The 18,410-nt window shown below is 47.6% G+C and overlaps 1 protein-coding gene across 4 annotated transcripts in view; it reads left to right on the top strand.

The window, feature by feature from the left end:
• MYO5B (myosin VB) overlaps nucleotides 1-18,410 on the top strand; it is a 370,856-nt gene that overhangs the window by 277,772 nt on the left and 74,674 nt on the right. For all 4 annotated transcript variants that reach the window (XM_059894726.1, XM_059894725.1, XM_059894727.1 and 1 more), the window contains exons 13-17: nucleotides 196-318; nucleotides 949-1,032; nucleotides 10,707-10,847; nucleotides 11,768-11,865; nucleotides 18,060-18,146. In XM_059894726.1, coding sequence (XP_059750709.1) covers nucleotides 196-318; nucleotides 949-1,032; nucleotides 10,707-10,847; nucleotides 11,768-11,865; nucleotides 18,060-18,146 — 533 coding nt within the window. The remainder of the gene's footprint in view (nucleotides 1-195; nucleotides 319-948; nucleotides 1,033-10,706; nucleotides 10,848-11,767; nucleotides 11,866-18,059; nucleotides 18,147-18,410) is intronic.

The following is an 18,410-nucleotide window of genomic DNA, read 5'->3' as shown; positions in this document are numbered from 1 at the left end:
GGGCATGTTGAGAGCATGCCATGTGGGATCCCAGGTGTTCACGGTTGAATCTGCTTTCCACGTCCAGTTAGGGTCCAGGTCTGAGAGCTGAATCCAGCCTCATGAGGTCAGCTTACTGGCGGACTCCATCACTCTGCCTTGACTCTTGGCTTCCTTTTTCCTCTTCACAAAGCACCTGATTTTGTGGATCCACAGGTCCCCAAAGGAACTGACCAGAACTGGGCTCAGAAGCTCTATGACCGGCACTCCGGCAGCCAGCACTTCCAGAAACCCCGCATGTCCAACACAGCCTTCATTGTCGTCCACTTTGCAGATAAGGTGGGTCTCCTTTTGGTGGGCCTGGTGCTCCGTGAGCCCCGTCCAAGGTGGACTCGGGGTTCCTGGGCTAAGAGGGAGCTGACCTTTGAATTCATAGGGCCTGGAGTCTCTTGGGTGGGGCCTTGTCTACTCTCCTGGAGCCTGAGAGAGAAAAGGAAAGAGTGGCTCTTCTTCAGGTAGCTCCTTTCCCAGCAGCTGGCGTAAACTTAGAATTTCTCTACTTGGATTGTGTTCTGTGTGTGCTAGCCCAGTGCTTCTCAAATTTTCATGTGTGTGCAGGTCACCTGGGGTATTGCTCAAAGGCAAGTTGTAATTCAGTAGATCTGGGGTGAGGCCGACAAGCTGCATTTAGAGCACCCAAAGGAAGCCTTCTATTAAAGGCCATCTTACAGGAACTCCTTTTTAAAACAATATGGTTTTCTGCAAAATGAATATTCAGCTCCCTCTATGTAAACCCTGATCACATCTTGGGTTTGCATTTTGGATGAGAATATCTGTGGGTTTCCCATGTACGCACAGCTCTTTTCAGAAAACACTGTGGATGAGCTGAAACTACTGGAGAAGCTGCTGAGGGTCCCCGGGTCAGGCTGGAGCACTAACTACCGTTTCTGTTTCCTGCCGTGGCTCCAGGTGGAGTACCTTTCAGAGAGTTTTCTGGAGAAAAACAGAGACACGGTGTACGAAGAGCAGATCAACATTCTGAAGGCCAGCAAGGTAAAGAGCATCAGAAGCAGGGAAACAGAGGCGGAGTGTCCACGGCCAGAGCCGGACAGGGTGTGGTTGGTGGTGTCCCCACTCTGGAGGGGCGGAGGCAGAGGTGCGGGGTGGGGGGAGGTGAGGGGTCTGTAGGTTATTTCAGTCTGAGAATTTGAGAACAGCCTGATGGAGGGAAGAAAGCAGGGGATGACAGAGGTGACTGGGAAAGATACCAGCTAATGGAAGGACAGGGGGGTTGGGGGGAACAGGAGAAGTGACAATCCGGAGAGACGATGGTAGGTATAACTGTGAAAACATTGCTGGCATCCATCGGATCATCTGTCCTCCATCTCCTACGTGCAGATGTAAAAGTACTTAAACCCCTTCAAATCCTAGTATCGGTGCGTTTAATTTCTGCTTAGCAGTCTGTGGAACTTCCCTATGGCCAGAAACTTAAATGGAATAATAGGATTCAAGGGACACTTAAATGTACAATTTTGGAATGTTACTTTCTGTTATCTCCGGAATTTCAGTTATTTCCTTCTCAGGAGCATGACAAAAAGATAGCCAATATTGTGTCCATTCTACAGGTAGAGGGAACAAGGCACTGATTCACCTAAACAAATATTTGTTAAGCACATACCTTGTGAGGCACTGCCCCTAAATGCACCTTGTACAAAGGTGAATAAGATAGATTCTACTCTCTAGGTGTTTATGTTCTAGTGGGCTGTGAGTGGGCAGAAAAACAAGCATACAGTACCTGAAAAGAGAGGAGGTTTGGCTGGGGTGGGGGGGTGCGGGGAGCGCGAGCCCCGCCGTTACAGAAAGCCACCTCGCAGGTGGCAGGTGCCGTTGCTGGCTTCAGCCCTTCAGAGGGAACCCAGAAAAGGACTCTCCAGGATTTACGAGGCTTTCTACCAGACCACATGGTACTGAACTCACTGCAGAGGCCTGATAACACTAGAAATGGCAGATTAATTTCTCTTTGTGATAAGCTTTAGATGAATGCAGTAGGGTGAGATGATGGAATGGAGAAAATACACCCCGCAAAATGGACCCAGGCACCTAAAGCAGTAAATCACGTGGTCCTGAGGCCAGGGTTTTAGGGAGGATTTAAGTCAGTACCAGCAATTTGGGCGGCCCGGGGCAGACCCCGGCCCCGTGTCATCTCCCAATATCTGGAGCATCAGGGAATTAGTCGTCACTAAGACAAATTTGCTTTGGGTAAATGTGCATGTCAGTCAGTGCAAGATTAACCCCTCGGCTTGCCAGGTGTCCAGCCCTCTAATGCATGGTGGTTAACATGACTTTTTCCATTCTTTGCAAGGGAGGTGGGGAACGGGAGAAAAGCCACAGGGAGAGAGTAGAAGTGGATGGTTTGAGCCCTGAGGAGCACGTGTCCTCACTGTGTGCGTCTTAGAAGTTAGACGCCTGTGACCTCCTGTTACTGTGACACTGGCCTTAGAGGGCTGAGAAATTTTGTTACAAGTTTCTCCTTTCAGGTGGGAGCACAAATGAGGGGCATGCAGCGTCTGGTTCTGCCATTAATTTTTGTCTTAATTGGGTGTCTCTTAGGGATCCCAGAATCTAGAAGGGAATCTCTCACACTCTCTCTCCAGCAGATCATCTGTTATTAGTCACTGAGATTTTTTTTTCTTATTTTTATTTAACAAACTTTATTGAATATTTGTGTGGTATGTAGTGGTAACAAATGTATGTAGTTAACCTCACAGAACTTACAGTCTAGTGAAAAGATATAGAGTTTAATCAAAAATTTTGGTAATGCTGTGAAGGTCAAGAAGAAGGTTCTATGGAAAAGACTAATAGAAATGTGCTGGGAGTCCCCAAGGTCACCCCCAAATTGAACCATTTGCTAGGAAGACTCACAGAACTCAGCATATTGTAGTACTCATGGCTATGATTTATTACAGCAAAAGGATACAAAGCGAATCAGCAAAGGGAGAAGGTGCATGGGGTGAAGTCCAGGGGAAACCAGGTGCAAGCTTCCAGAGTCCTTTTCCGCTGGAGTCGCACTGAATATACTTAATTCCCACAGCAGTGAGTTGTGATGTTGCCTGTGACCTGTCTACCAGAGCAGCTCACCTGAGCCTGGGCATTTAGGGTTCCCTACTGAGAGTCAGTGACGTGGGCACCCTTTGCCTAGCACATACCAAAATTCCAGACTCCCAGAAGGAAAGCAGGTTCATTCAGCATAAACCATATTGTTTGCATAAACAGTTTAGGCTCAGTGAACCATTCTTATCAGGGACTGCTGAAAATCCTCTCAAAATCCACATTTCCAGACACCAGCCAAGGGTCAACCTTGTAAGCAGGCCTTTCTAGGATGGCAGTCTCAGGCCTGCCATGTTAGCTCTTTTCTAAATAGGGATATCATTGTAGATTGGGTTTTTATTAGAAATGAAATATAGGCTTATAAAAATTCAAATAGTATAGAAATATATAAAATGAAAGTATTCTCTCCCATTCCTGACCTCCCTTTTCACGAGTTCCCATTCTGATGATACAAACATACTGGTACATCATTTTTAAGATTGAAATGGGGACTTCCCTGGTGGCACAGTGGATAAGAATCCACCTGCCAATGCAGGGGACATGGGTTTGATCCCTGGTCCGGGAAGACCCCACGTGCCGCGGAGCAACTAAGCCCATGCGCCACAACTACTGAGGCTGCGCTCTAGAGCCCGCAAGCCACAACTACTGAAGCCCGTGCGCCTAGAGCCCGTGCTCCGCAACAAAAAGAAGCCACTGCAATGAGAAACCTGTGCACCGCAACGAAGTGTAGCCCCCGCACACCACAACTAGAGAAAGCCCACACGCAGTACCGAAGACCCAACACAGCCAAAAAAATTTTAAAAAAAGATTGCAATGAATTGCATTATACATTGTCCTCTCTAATTTTTCACTTACCATTGTATCTTGGCCATCTTTCCACATGAGTACATATCCACTTCTTTTTTTAAACAACTGTTGGTATTTTGCTAATTCAGATAATACTGCAAGGAATGCCCTTTACATATATCTTTGCTTACTTGTATAGTTATGTCTGTAAAATTTTAGAAATGGAATTGACGGTTCAAAGAATGTGCACTTCAAAAGTCTAGAGTTATTGCTAAGTTGGAGTGTAAAATAGGTCTGTGATCTACTCTTAAATGGTACCAACTCCTTTCTCTTCCCTGTCCACCTGCCACAACTCTAGCCTTCCCCTTCACCAACTAACATTTCTAAAGAACCAATGACCTTGTTGTCAGACCCTTCCACCCCCATCCCAGCAAACCCTCAGAGGTGCTGTGATGGTGGCCAGCAGTACTCAGAGATGAACCGAGAGAGGCTTCTAGGCCCACCAGACCCCAGCAGGAGGAGGGAGCGCTGAGAACTCTCCACCCTGGACCCATTTCAGACATCCCAGAGGATGGAAAGCAGAGATCGACACTAGGTCACTATAAACCTACAGATGGGATTTCCACAGACTGCAGCTACGAATCAGAGTGATCAGAAATGTGCTTTAAATCATTTGGACAGATGGACACCTCTGGCGACATCTGTCATTGTAGCATTTTTAAAACTCATAGTTTAAAATGAGCCTCTATCATTTTCTTTAATTTTTTTTCACAGTAGTCCCACAAGGTTTATGTTTCTAAGATGCACTTAAAAGCAGAGAGAAAAATAAAGACCTGGAAAGATGCAAGCCTGTGGTATCCAGTTAATGCCCAGTTTTTTTTAATTGGTTTTCTTCTCACTAAGCATAGCTAGATCTTAGATCCTGTAAGTAAATCCATAGTTTTACTTAAAGCATTTTTATCTGGGGGGAGACCTATTAGCTTTTTTCTTTTGTGAGGCATCCCTGATAAGAAATTAACAAATCATTGTGAAAAATTAAGCAGTATTGGGATGGAAGACTACCACATACCCTATCAGCCAAAAGGATGTTTGAAGAACTCCCACTAAGAGCAGCCAGATAAAACGGTGTTAATGAGAATGTAATTAGTAAAGCCAGTTATATTGCCTAAGAGGCTATAATATAGCTAATTGCTTTCTCAGCTATCAGAGAGCTATAAATAGAGACTTAAGAGATGCCTCTTTAAAATATGATTTCAGGTTAACAGACTGATTTGTTTTAGATGCTAAAGGTGGAGGGTTTTCCTTCTTAGTGTTTATTGTAAAAAGCAATATTTTATCAATCTGAAAAAAAAAATCTCAAAAGGAGAATTTTTTTCTTCTGGAGATTTCCTCTTCTGGGGCAGTGCTGAGTGTAAGTCAGAGAGATGGGCAGTGGGTCCAGAGTTTATGCCAGCAGGTGCTGGGCAGTGAGGGCCACGCTGGGCCGTGTTCCTAGGCAGGCAGCCATGGTGCCATCTCTCCACGCCATCCCAGCGGAAGGGATCTCGAGACCAATGTGGTCCAGAGGCCAAGTAGACGATATTAGCCCAAAGCTGCCTACCCTGGGCCGTGACAATCCCAGAGGTCCAGGAGTCAGGATGGAGTAGCTCCAACAAGGCCCAAACTCTGTCTCCCCCCATCTCTGTTCTCCCTCAACTTCAGCTCGTCAAGGGTGACAATGCATGCGTTCCATTGCTTTCCGTGCTGCTAGCTTCCTTACAGGTTATACACACATTTCATCTTGAGCAAACGCATTTGCTTTAAATTTTTTCTTAATTTATTTTTTATATAATAGCCTTTGAGTCAACATACTATATAACATTTGCTTTTAAGTGTTTTTGGAATGCTTGCTGTTTAAAATCAGTTTTTACTGGTAGTTAAAACGCCTCTGCCAACATTTAGAATAAATAGGTAACTATGTAAGAGAGAACTTTAGTCAGTAAAACAATATAATCATTCTCTGCAATCCAGGAAGGTCCCCCTTTCCTTCTTTAAACAAATAAAGTGCTGAAACTTTTCCTCCAAAAAACAGAATATTTCTTACCTAAAAGTTCGAGATTTTTCCCCCCCCCCAGAGGGTAGCATTTACCAATTAAAAGAATTGAAAAGAAAATGTGTTTGTTACTTTGTTTACAGCCGTAGCTTTTAAAGATAAGATTCTAGACAAGAGATTCCAATCAAATGGTTATTATAGTGTGTCTTATTTTAGTTTCACATGTCTGTTTTAAAGAAAAGATATTTTATGTTCATATAAATGGAAGTGAATAGGTGTGATTGCCAAGGTAACAGCTATGTATATACCTGTAACTGACATTTTTCTTAAACTGTCAAGTGGTCTTTAGAAAGTGTTTTCATACTTCTTTTAATCCCTTTTCAAATAGATCTGCCTCAGGCTTTTAAAATCTATATATAGACTTGAATAGCAGAGGACTGGAAAGCCAGTACCTGTGGACACTTTGAAATAAGTGACAAATAGTATCAGGGAAGTACTTGGTTTGTTTGAAGGTTTTATCTAAGTGTTTTCAAGACTGAAGGGAGTAAATTTTTAGAAAGGCCCAGGTGGATCGTGTTTCTGAGGGCTGCCCTAAGACGAATTGTAGTACTTCCATTACTGGTCGGTCAGCTGGTAAATAGACTTTCCAGTCACTCTAAGAGCAGAACTGGAGTTAGTCAATTAAAAAAAAAAAATTTTTTTTTTTCTCTCACTCAGAAATGTGTTCCTTTGCGTGAATCCTTTTTCAAACAGGAGCTTGGTAACTACTTTTCATTGAGACTTGGGGTTTATTTACAGCTGGGACACTCCTGGGACAAGGAGGTCCCTGTCTGGCCCAGCCCCCTTGTCCTGGTGGGCGGGCTGGGAGTGAGGTGGTGGAGTATTAACTTGCCTGGTCTTTTACTACTGCCTGCAGCCTGAGGTTGAACATGGTGCCTGTCGGTCTTTCAGTCCTGTGGTCAAATTAGATGTCTCTGTACGTTTACTGAGTTTATAATACAAATTCTGTATAGAATGTAAAGCCTGCCCCTCCTCCCTAAAGTCCCAACAAACTCATCTTCTTCTCCATCCCAGGGACCCTACCACTTCCAAATGCAGTCTCAATAGCAGGGACCTACAATTAAAACATAACTTTTAAAATAAAATTCAAATTCTCCAGACTAAACCTTGGTTGTTCCCAAATTATAGCACAGTGCCAGTGTAGATTAAAATCTGCCTTGAACAGAAGTTTTCCTTTTTTGTTCTTAAGTTATAAATCCTTTAATATGTCAAATTAAAAAAGAAAGGCATAGCTTTTCTGATTGAAGCAAGAGAAAGGGGCTTACGTTTTAAAATACTCTTATAATTGAATCCGATTTCAAAGTTCCTCCTGTGGTTCTGATACATGCTCCTGACCTTAGAAGTTAACAGATTTTTCACAGAAAAAGCCACTACTAACGATTTCAGTACATTAGACCCCTTAAACAGTGTAGTCATGCAGTTGGTAACTTCTACCCAAGACTCAAACATCTTGGAAGTCTATTTCTGAAAGTATATGAATTAGAATAATGTAATCAGTTTATATATTGTTTAGACTTGGCAGACTGAATCACTGATGTCTTTAGAATGTGAACCTGGCTTCAGCCTCCCATTAATTATTTCCCTATGGAAATTTCTAGGTGCCACTCTGCCTGGGCACCTGACCTTTTCTCGCGTGTGCCTTGGCTCTCTGGCACCAGTTTACAGAGTCCCCATGCCTGGGCTGTCCTCTCCCCGCACGCCTCCAGCCCCTACCCCTGTTCTCAGTTAATATGTGTGATGGTGGCTCTCTGCCATGGGCAGTGAGGACCAGCAGGTCTGTAAACGGGGTTACTGGGTATGGTTTGGATTTAGAGAAAACTGGCTGTGGGGTAGAATGTGTTTGTATGAACGTATGCCTGGAGGTAGGGCACTCGAGTTTTGTAGGTGACTATAGTGACCCAGGAGAGAGCTCAGGTAGACCTGAACCAGGGCAGCGACGTTCTGGTTGATCGAGAAAGGACTGCTGAGACTTAACCATGGACAGAACTTGGTGATTGATGGGGATGAGAAGTAGGGTGATGGCAGGATCTCTAAGCTAAATCTGGGAAGACAGCAGGTGGCGGTGGTTTGGGCCATGTTGCATTTGGAGTTTCCAGTGGAACACCCAGAGGGGGGAGGAGCAGGATATTCAGCAGATGGTTGGAACTATGGACCGTGGTAGTGGAAGAAAATCAAGATGGAGAGATGGGCTTGAAGGTGATAGTTGAAGGCATGGGCATGAAGGATACTGTCCAGGGAATGAGTGTTAGAAAAATTAAGTGGTGAGGATGCAGTTTTGGGGATCAGCAACTCAAAGGAGAGAAGTGCAGAAGATGGACCAGTGAAAGGTGCTGGGAAAGAACACATTGGGAAAAGTAGGCAGAAAGTCGGAGGAATGTGGACCTGCTGAATCTCAGGGAAGAGGTCTTCTGAGAGGAGGCCCAGGTCAGTGCTTCCAGCCCTGGCTCATCCATTAACCAACAGCCCTGGGCGAGCTGATGCCGCCCGCCATGGTTGCTGTGGGGCGACTGGGGGTTGAAGCAGGGTCTGGTAGGTCCCTCCTCCCAGAGCTGCTCTTTCCTCACCTGCCACAGGAAGTTGAGGGTTGATCTTTATGGTTCTTCCAGATTTAAATTCTATGATTCTGTTTCCTCTTCAGCTCAGAAATATAACTTCCTCAGGCATCTGTACTTTCACAATGTAGACAGATTTTTCATATATATATATATATATATATATATATATATATATATATATATATATACACCCAATAAAAATAATAAAACTAGATCATGTGTGAGTGCTTATTCTATGCCAGGCACTCTCCTCTGTACTCACGTGGATTATCTCCTTTAGTCTTCTCTTCAGCTCTCATCCTCCATCAAGCGGGGAGGCTAGGAGGCTGTAGGTTCAGCAAGCCTAGGGCTCAGGGCCCAGCACAGACCTCGGGTGGTACCCAGTTGGCACAGACTGAGCCTGGGAGAGGCAGAAACGAGTGGATGAAGTGATCTGGGAAAGGGTCGTGGAGGAGGCAGGGCCGGACCCTGAGAGATGGGGCTCTCGGGACGAGCAGGTAGGAGAAGGGGGTGGGTGTTTCAGATAAGAATAACAGTGAGCAAAGGTGGGAATAACAAGCGTGGTGGTTTATGTGACAGTAAAGTGATCAACTTCATCTAGAGACTCGTACAGAGTGAAGTAAGTCAGAAAGAGAAAAACAAATGTCATATAATATCGCTTATATGTGGAATCTAGAAAAGTGGTAGAGATGAACTTACTTGCAAAGCAGAAATAGAGACACAGATGTAGAGAACAAACTTATGGTTACCAAGGGGGGAAGGGGGGTGGGATGAACTGGGAGATTGGGATTGACGTATATACACTACTATGTATAAAATAGGTAACTAACGAGAACCTACTGTATAGCACAGGGAGCTCTACTCACTGCTCTGTGGTGACCTAAGTGGGAAGGAAATCTAAAAAAGAGTGGATATATGTATACGTATAACTGATTCGCTTTGCTGCACAGCAGGAACTAACACAGCATTGTATAGCAACTCTATGCCAATAAAAATTAATTTAAAGAAAAAAGGTATTATCTGAGAGGGGGTGAGTGGAATCAGATTGCAGAGGCCCCGGAAGGCAGACTCAGGGCATTCAGAATTGGCAGGAGGAGATGGGCGACACCATCGTTATGGGGGCTGTGGGAAGAAAGGTGCAGGGGATGAGAAGGAGCAGAGCCTGGGCCCTGAGGCACAAGCATTTGAGCCTCTCTTCTGTTGGGATTGGGAGTGGCTCAGGGTTAGAGAGTGGGGCCCGGGGCTCCTTTTGTTCCCTCCCCACGTGCAGGCGTGTGGTAGTGGCCTTACAACACTTGATATGACCTGATCTTCACCCTGGTACACACAGTGTATTAACACAGAGGTATTCTTATTTAGTCTCATAACAACTCCATATAATGGGTACATTCTTATCCCTATTTTACTGATGAAGAAAATAAGGCTTAAGGAAGTTCAATAACTTTACAAGACCCAGTAATAATAAGTATGGAAAAATTTAAACAGTTTTCTTAGAACATAGCTACCTTCTACCACACCAGAAGGGAAAGAAGTTTTGCCCATCTTTGTAGGTAAAGGTTAAGTGAGATTGTCTGGGAAAATTACTTTTTTCCTTTCTTTAAATTGAGATAAAATTCTTGTACCAAAAGTTCACCCTTTTAAATTGTGTAATTCAGTGGTTTTAGTACATTCACCAAGTTGTACAACTACCGCCATGCTAAATTCCAGAATATTTTCATCACTCCAAAAAGAAACTCTGTCCCCATCAGCAGGCATTTCACTTTGCCCCTCCCCTCGCCCCTGGCAAACCGTATACTACCTTCTGTCCCCTGGACATTTCCTGTAAATGGAATCACACACTCTGTGGTCTCCTCTGTCCGGCTTCTTTCACTTGGCATATTTCCAAGGTTCACGCAGGTTGTAGCATGTATGAGGACTTCATTCCTTTATATATTTTTTTGAGTAATATTGCACTGCGTGTATTCACCGTATTCTGCTCGTCTGTTCATCAGTTGATGGGCATTTGGGTTGTTCCTGCTTTGTGGGCATTAGGAATAGTGCTGTACGTGTGTAACGCTATTAGGAATAATGTGGACGTGTGTTCCCAGTTCTCGCAGGCGTGTATTGGAAAGCTACTTGGAAAGAGTGTAAGCAGCATAAAGTCCAGGAACTCTTGTTCTCTGTCTTCTTCCTGTGTTTGTTTCTAGTTCTCCCTGGTGGCTGACTTGTTCCATGATGGCAAAGACTCTGCTTCTGCTGCTGCCACATCTTCAAAGATCAGCGTTCGCTCTGCCAGACCCCCCCTGAAAGCCTCCAACAAGGAGCACAAGAAAACCGTGGGCCACCAGGTCAGCCCCAGGCCTCACGGCGGGAGCTGTGGGCCCTGGCACGTGTAGCGGGGCTGCCTCTCTGGAGACGAAGGATGTAGGTGCAGAGTCAGAGGGAGGCCAGAGTGGCCTCGGCATCTGCATCCCCAGCACCCAGCCCGGTCTTTCTGTGCCCTTTGAAGAAGGAAGCTGCGAAACCTTCTCTTGAGGGAACTGGCAGGAGAGAGAAAGAGGATGACTCCAGCCCCACACGATGAGTCTAATCCCTGTGGGGATTGTAGATGTTGCCGGACCACAGACACCTGTGGGCGAGGCCAGAGGTCTAGAGGTGCAGTTGTTGAGGGAGGGGTCAATAGCCTGGGGACCCAGAAACTGAGAAACAGCTCCTGCTGTGGGTTTGCTGTGGAATTTTATGTCCGGTGTGTCTCCCAAGAGAAGAGAGTGTCTGCTGAGCCCCTGGCAACCACTGACCTTAATACTTCGATGGATTCCCAGCTCTGAGCATTTCCTATAAGGCAGTAATTCCCGGGATGCCCGGGCACCACGTGTCAGGGCTCCAGGGCCTCACCTTTAGGACTCATGGGCCTCCATTCGCAGCGATGGTCCCTCTCACGCTCTTAGCGCTTGCTCACCTTATCTCATCTGATCAGGGCACTGAGTGAGACGCACCCGGGCGGTCTCTCCCCACGTGCTTTGAGGAGCCCCGGTGCCGGGGACGTGGGAGGGCCTTGGTTTTGGTCATGCAGCCAGGCAGCTGTCAGAGCTGGAGTCTGACACCAGGTCCCTGGGTGGCCCCCTGTCCTGGGTTAAACAGTAATGATCTAAACAATAAGAGTATTGACAGATACTACCACCAGTCTGTGTGTGCTCCTTTTTGTTCATTATTCAGCCACAGAGCTGAAGACAAATAAATCACCAGTCACTGATCTTTGTCTCCCCAGTTCCGCACCTCCCTGCAACTGCTCATGGAGACCCTGAACACCACAACGCCGCACTACGTCCGCTGCATCAAGCCCAACGATGAGAAGCTCCCCTTCTGGTGAGTGCCAGCCTCTTCGTGTGGCCTTAGAAGTTCAGGTGCAGTGGGGGCAGGCACAGCCTCTCAGAGGTCTGCGATCTTCAGCAGGATGAGTAGCTGATCCTGCACTCCCCAGATGGTTTATATGCCAAATACAGGTTGCACCTGTCTGCCGTCCGCAGGATTCAGGGGGATGAGAAGATCCAGTTCCCCGATCCCCTGTTGCTTTCAGTGGTGTTGAATGTGCCCACGAATCCGAGAACCACTTAGAAGTGTGCCGTTAAATGCAGACATAGTGCGTCTCACAGTGACTGCTCAGTTCAGAGACAGGAGCATGTCCGGAGTGGTCAGGGAAGGCTTCTTGACTGAGGAAACATAACCTCAAGCAGTGTGTCGATGCAGATGGTCCCATTTCTCACATCCCCTCTCCTGCTGGGCTTCCGGAGTTACCCACACTTGCTCACCTTCCCCTCACTCTAACCCAAATTCTGCCACTACTCCTACCTTAAAAATTTTCTTCCATTTCTGTCACCACTCACATGGTTGACCTCACCCAAATCTGGGTAGCAGTGACTCTTCAGTATCTTTGCCATTTCTGGGTTGTGCCAGATTCCAGCCAGCCTTTCTGCAGGCCTGCTGCAGCTGCATTGGCCTCCTCACATTCAACGTGTGGAGACTCAGACTCATTCTTTCCCCCTTGAATGTTTCCTCTTTATTTGGTCTCTGTTGTAGTAAATGGCATAATGATTTCCTGACATCTCATCCACCCACCAAACTTCGTTCTTCCAAACCAGAAACCTGAGGTCTCTCTGGACCGGTGCTGTCCAGTAGAACTTTCTGTGATGATGGAGCTCTTCTATAATCTGCCTTGACCAACATGGTAGCCGCTAGTCACATGTGACCATTGAGTTCTTGCAATGTGGCTGGTGTGACTGAGAAAGTGAATTCCTAATTTCATTTTAATTACTTACAAGTGGCTAGTGGCTACCATATTGGACAGCATGACCCTTGATTCTTCCCTCTCCCTTACTCCCCAGGATCCAGTCATTGTCCAAGTCCCATGGAGTCTACTTGAAAATTTCTCACACTGGTCTCCCTCATCTCTCCCTTCCACTTTGGCCTTGTTTCAGACTCTCTTCATTTCTTGCCTGGAATACTGCCCTGCGCCTTCAGAATGGTCTCTCACTCACCTCTGCAGCCTCTTCTTCTGTTACCCTGAGCCTCCACATGTGCTATTCCCTCTGGCCGGAGAAGGGATATTTTTAAATTTTTCAAGCACTTTCTTCCCATCTTTCTGATTTCCTTTTTGGTCCTGGCATAATTTCTTTCTGTGAAATAATTTATTTTGTCAACTCTGACTCTCAGAATGAATATCTGAACTGCCTTCTGCAATTTGTATCAGTTAACAAAGCTTGACTTCCACTCACAGGAGCCTTGTGCTGAAAAAGGTTAGGAAGACAGCGTCAAATCAGCCTTCTTTGAAGCGTGCTGACCGTTCATTCTTCTCCCTTCCTCCAAGTTTCCGAGACACGCTTAGGAATTCCCCCCGTGTGGCATCTGTTTACCAGCTGCCTCCAGAAGAAAAGAGGCTGTTAGAAACACAGCATGTGTGAAGGACTTAGATTACGTGTGAAGGGCAGGAGCGGCGTGCTGGGCCCGGGAGAGGAGAGTCCAGGGCTGGCACCAGCTCTGCCCCCAGCCAGAGCGACCTTGGGCGGTTCATTCGTCAGACCGGACGCCCGCCACGTGCCGAGTTCTCATGCTGGGTCCCCCTCCCAAGTGAGAGAAGACACTGGGGACTTTCAAAGGGACTTTCTAGTCCTAATATCCCATTTTTCTAAGACCCTCCTTTTCCTTCAGGACCAAAATCTTCCTCCCAATAAAGAAAATGGGGGGAATACAGAACCAAGTCAGAAAGCCTGGATTCTCTGCTACCGGTTATTTGGCTATTCCCAAACTAGTCCTTTACCCTCTTAGTCTCATTTCCTCATCTGTTCATGGTGGTTAAAGAAATAATTATCCTGATGGAAGAATTCAAGGAGATAATGGGGATTATTTGTGACAAGTATAAAAATGTATGCCATTAAAATATATGATGTTGTTGACATTCTGGGAGGAAAGTGCTATATCCCTCCTCCCATCCCCTAAAACCAGGCTTTCTCAACCTCAGCACTCTTGGCATGTTGGCCCAGGGAATTCTTTGCTGTGGGGCGTCCTGTACGCTGGAAGAAGCTTAGCAGCATCCCTGGCCTCTACCCACTAGATGGGAGCATCCCTACTGTTGTGACAACTAAAAATGTTTTAAAGCATCACCACATGTTCCTTGGAGGGCAAAACTGCCCCCAGTGGAGAGCCGCTGTCCTGCACTGAATGCTTTGTTAGCATCTCTTTTATAATAGTCTTTCTCTCTACCTCTTCCTGTATTCAGAAACCATCTGTCCTGAGCACTGGGCTAGGACAGGTGGAATGACAATGAATAAGACGCAGCCTTCATCCTTAAGGAGTGGCCAGCCACAGATAACTGTTGACCACATGGAAGGAGAGACTGTCAGTGGGTCTGTAGAAGCCGCAGCAGCATAGAGACGAGAGGGCATGAAGTGTCCAGGAAGGAGGTGGCCTAGGGTGTGTGTGATCATCTGGGGTGGCTCGTCGGAGGAACTGGCCAGGTTTCCTGAAGGCCAGCCCACTGATCTTAGAAGCGGGCGGTCTTGAGCACCTCGGAGTCCTGCGTGTTGCGTGCACAGCACCGCAGAGCCCCAGGCAGCCTGTGCGGAAATCAATCAGGCGGCGCCATGGGAGGAGGTCTCACTCTGCGTCCAGCAAGCTTCCGGCTCTGCTGAACCTGCACAGTTTATTGAGAGAGGAGAGTATAACCCTGCATTTCAGCAGTTGGACCCTTACATATCTTTGGTAATTTTTCAGTCCAGACTTAGGTGTTGCTTGTCTGCACTGTGGCCCTCCCAAATATAATAGGTGGAAGGGCTGGTCTTCACTCCCAGTTACTGGTAACTAATGCAGGGAGGCAGACTGAGAGAGTTTAACAGTGAGTTTTCTTTATACCACGGAGATAAGATTAAGGTACAGAAGGCTGGCAGGCTTTACATGTCCCCTGGGGGTGTGTGGACAGGGGAGGGTCATGGCAGTATCTTCTTGGTATACTATCTTCTCGGTTTTTTCCTAACATCTTCCTCTCTTTTACATCACTCGATCATTACAACAAACCAGTAGATTAGAGTTGGGCAGATATTCTCAGCTCTCATTGAATGAGTGAGGAAGACGAGGTCCAGAGAGAGTGTTTTGCCCAAGGTGACATTGGCTGTTGGTGGCAGAGCTAAGGCCCGTCCAAGTTCCCGACTTCAGCCTTGCTCGTTTCCCCCACCACGGGGAAGAGGATGTGTGAAGAAGGATGGGATTTTGCTGAGGTCATCAAGAAGCAGGGAAGAATGTTAAAGCTGAGTTCAAAAATTATTTGCCACATACCTTCCTTGGGACCAACTCGGTGTGTGGACCCCAAGAGAAGACGTTTCCCCCAAAGAGCTTCCACAGCACTGCATGGGAGCAGGGGTCACGTTCCCAAGCCGCTCCCCAGCCATCAGACAGGACCTGGTCCAGAGCTGGCATGCCCAGTTTTCACAGACATGATACGGGGGTCCAGAGCAGGAGGAGATGGGGGTGCTGGGGAAGAGTAATAGTCCTTTTAAGGAGGGAAGGGCCTCTTAGTGATAGCTCATTTTTCCACCCAGGAAGCAGCAGGAGGTCCTGGAGGAAGTAGGGGCCCCAGCTAGACCCACAGCTCACAAAGGACTAGAGGTCACAGGTGCTCGCCAAGCATGCTGCCCGTCCCCACCATGTGCAGCACGTTGAACTTGACCCCGTAGTTGTGCCAAGCAAAGGGAAGAAGCCGATGGCCAGTCGAGATCCCGGCTGCAGGGTGCCTCGAGGGAGAGGCTGCTGTGTGCAGAAAACCTTTCCCAAGGACAAGCACGTCCACGTTGCGTTCCTAACTAAGGGCCCAGCTGATCACTTGAGAGGCGAGAGGAGCAGAACCTGTAAACGGCAGAGCCTGCCTCCCAAAGGCCGCCTTGGATCTCTCGAGGTCACAGGCAGCCTTTATGTCCCTCGGACACAGAGCTTCTTATGAAACTGATCACCACCACCAGTATGAAGGTCCTCCTCGGATCCCAGAACTGAGCCGAATCCTGGGGCGGCCTCAGCAAAATTGCAAAGGGGGTGGCATAGTAAGAGGTTCAGCCTGCGGTCTAGTCTCGGCACGAGTGTTTCCTTTCGTCCTGTAAGACCCTTCCACTAAGGAGCTTTTGCTCTGCCTAAAAAAGATGAAATTAACTCCTCTGAGGTAACTGTTGGTATTCAGGACTCTGCAGAATTCAGCGCTTAGTTGTGCCTTACACACTCAAAGTGTTCACCCTGGGGCTGGAGTCATCAGGAAGACTTTATGGACAAGCTGGGTGTCCAAAGAATGTAGGACTTGGGCAGGCAGGGGGAGGCGGGAGGAAGTCAGAGTGAGCCCAGGCCTGGAGGGGGACGAGGGCATCTCCTGGGACGCCGAGCCCTGCGCATTGGAACCAAGAGAGTGCCCGGGGAAGGTCAGCTCGCGGTCTTCAGTCACTTGGAAAATGCCTGCTGTTTCCCCACTACCAAGTGCCCGCTGAGCCCAGGCCACTGCAGGGCACCATCTGCCTCAGTGGACTCCTGGGCCCCTGACCCACGTGCAACTCAGCATAAGAGAGCAACGTGACCAGGGGCCGAGCAGGTCGTACAGATGGGAGGACAGAGAGGGTGTGTCCCATGGACAGATGTGAATCGAGGGCGGTCGACCCCAGGCCAGGTCCTTCCTGCAGAATTCCAGAATCCTGAATGGGTCCAGCTGCTGGGAGAAGAACATCTGGGGCTGTCCGGGAGCGTGGCAGACAAATGTGAGAGGTTGCCTCCTGAGCCCTCTTGGGTCCTAGAAGTAAAGAAGCTGCCATCTGCATTTACCCAACAGGGCAAGTAGGCTGCCCGACTGCCCGGCCAGGTGTGTGCTGAAGCCAGTACAATCCCCAGGATCCAGGACTGAGTCTGGAGGGCCTCACCCCTCCCCTCCCTCCTCCCAGAGTGCAAGGAGCAAGAGGCCCTCGGCTTGTAGCCAAGCTTCAGAACAGCCAGAAAGAAATGGAAACACTTATTCCTCATCCCAAATATAAATGATTAATTCTAGTTCAGCTTAATTCTTTCTCCACGAAGACTCCCTGATTACCCCAGCCAACCTCAACATCTTTCCCTCCAGTTTCTTTCAGCATTTTTACCACCTTTATCACATACTGCCTTGTGGTTTACTTCTTCTATACACTTCTCTCCTCTTCAAGTGTGGATACTCTTAGAAAATCCAGACCATGTCTGACTTTTTATTCCAGTGTCCTACTCAGTATAAGTGTAGGACATACACGTATACCCAGACATACACATACACATATACGCAGAATAAAAACTGGGTTTTCAGTGCTAAACGTAGCATTTTAGGGTGGGTGAGTTGTTGAAATCATGGCTCATATCTCTGAAGGCAGGAAGATAAAGTTCTTCATCTATATGATTCTTAACTGGGCAGCTATCATGATAGTAGCTAAAAACACGTGTGCCCTTATGTTCTGCCAGGTGCTGTTCTCACTGCTCTCATGGGCCATTACATTTCATCTTCACACTAACCCTCTAAAAGGGATACTTCTATGATTCCCACTTGACAGATGAAGATACTGCCGTGCAAGGTTATGTTACTTGCCCCAAATCACACATGCAGCTATAAGTGATCACGTCATGATTCAAACCCAGGTCTGCCTGGCCTGAGACTCCCCCTTTTAACTCCGGAGCCAAATAATGCTTGTGGTGCCGAGTGTATATGATTTGGCCGTTGAATTAAGACAGATGCCCCTGTGTATGGAAATAATGAGGGAAGGCTCTGCAGAGGAGGCAGGAATGAGCCTTGGTGGGTGGACAGAATGCAGGGGGCAGAGAAGAAGAGTTTGCCAGGTGAGAATAAGCACGTGCACAGAACTGAGGTGCTGAGATGGCTCGTGTGCTGCCAGTCAGTGTCTTTTAGTCTGTGCTTGGCCCCTGACCTTGAGCTCCAGGGTGCCTGTGCAGGAGGGGTGGTCTCTCCCTCTCCGCTGTTCCATTACTTTGCCGTTGGGAACACTCACTGCTTGTCTTGTGTTTTGCAGCTTTGACCCGAAGAGAGCAGTGCAGCAGCTCCGAGCGTGCGGGGTGTTGGAGACCATTCGGATCAGCGCAGCTGGCTACCCGTCCAGGTACCGCGCCCCCTGGAGCCTGGCTCCGCAGGGAACCCTCTTACGTGCTGTCCCCCCAGACAGAGCCTCCAGAAACGTTCCCCAGCACTGAGGGCTCAAGCAGGGCGCTGACAGACAGAAGAACGTCAGTGTGGGCTGAGAGATACGGGTGTCAACGGTAGCATCCTCCTGGGCAGCTTGTCAGATTCACCGTCGCATTGGTCTGGGTGTCGAGCTGGCTGGAGTTGCCAAGGGGGTTTCTCCTGTGCCCAACTCCTACCTTGT

The sequence above is a fragment of the Balaenoptera ricei genome, chromosome 14 (genome assembly GCF_028023285.1).
Source record: "Balaenoptera ricei isolate mBalRic1 chromosome 14, mBalRic1.hap2, whole genome shotgun sequence".
NCBI lineage: Eukaryota > Metazoa > Chordata > Mammalia > Artiodactyla > Balaenopteridae > Balaenoptera > Balaenoptera ricei.
The sequence above is the reverse complement of the archived record's forward strand: the minus strand, read 5'-3'. Positions and strand labels throughout refer to the sequence as shown.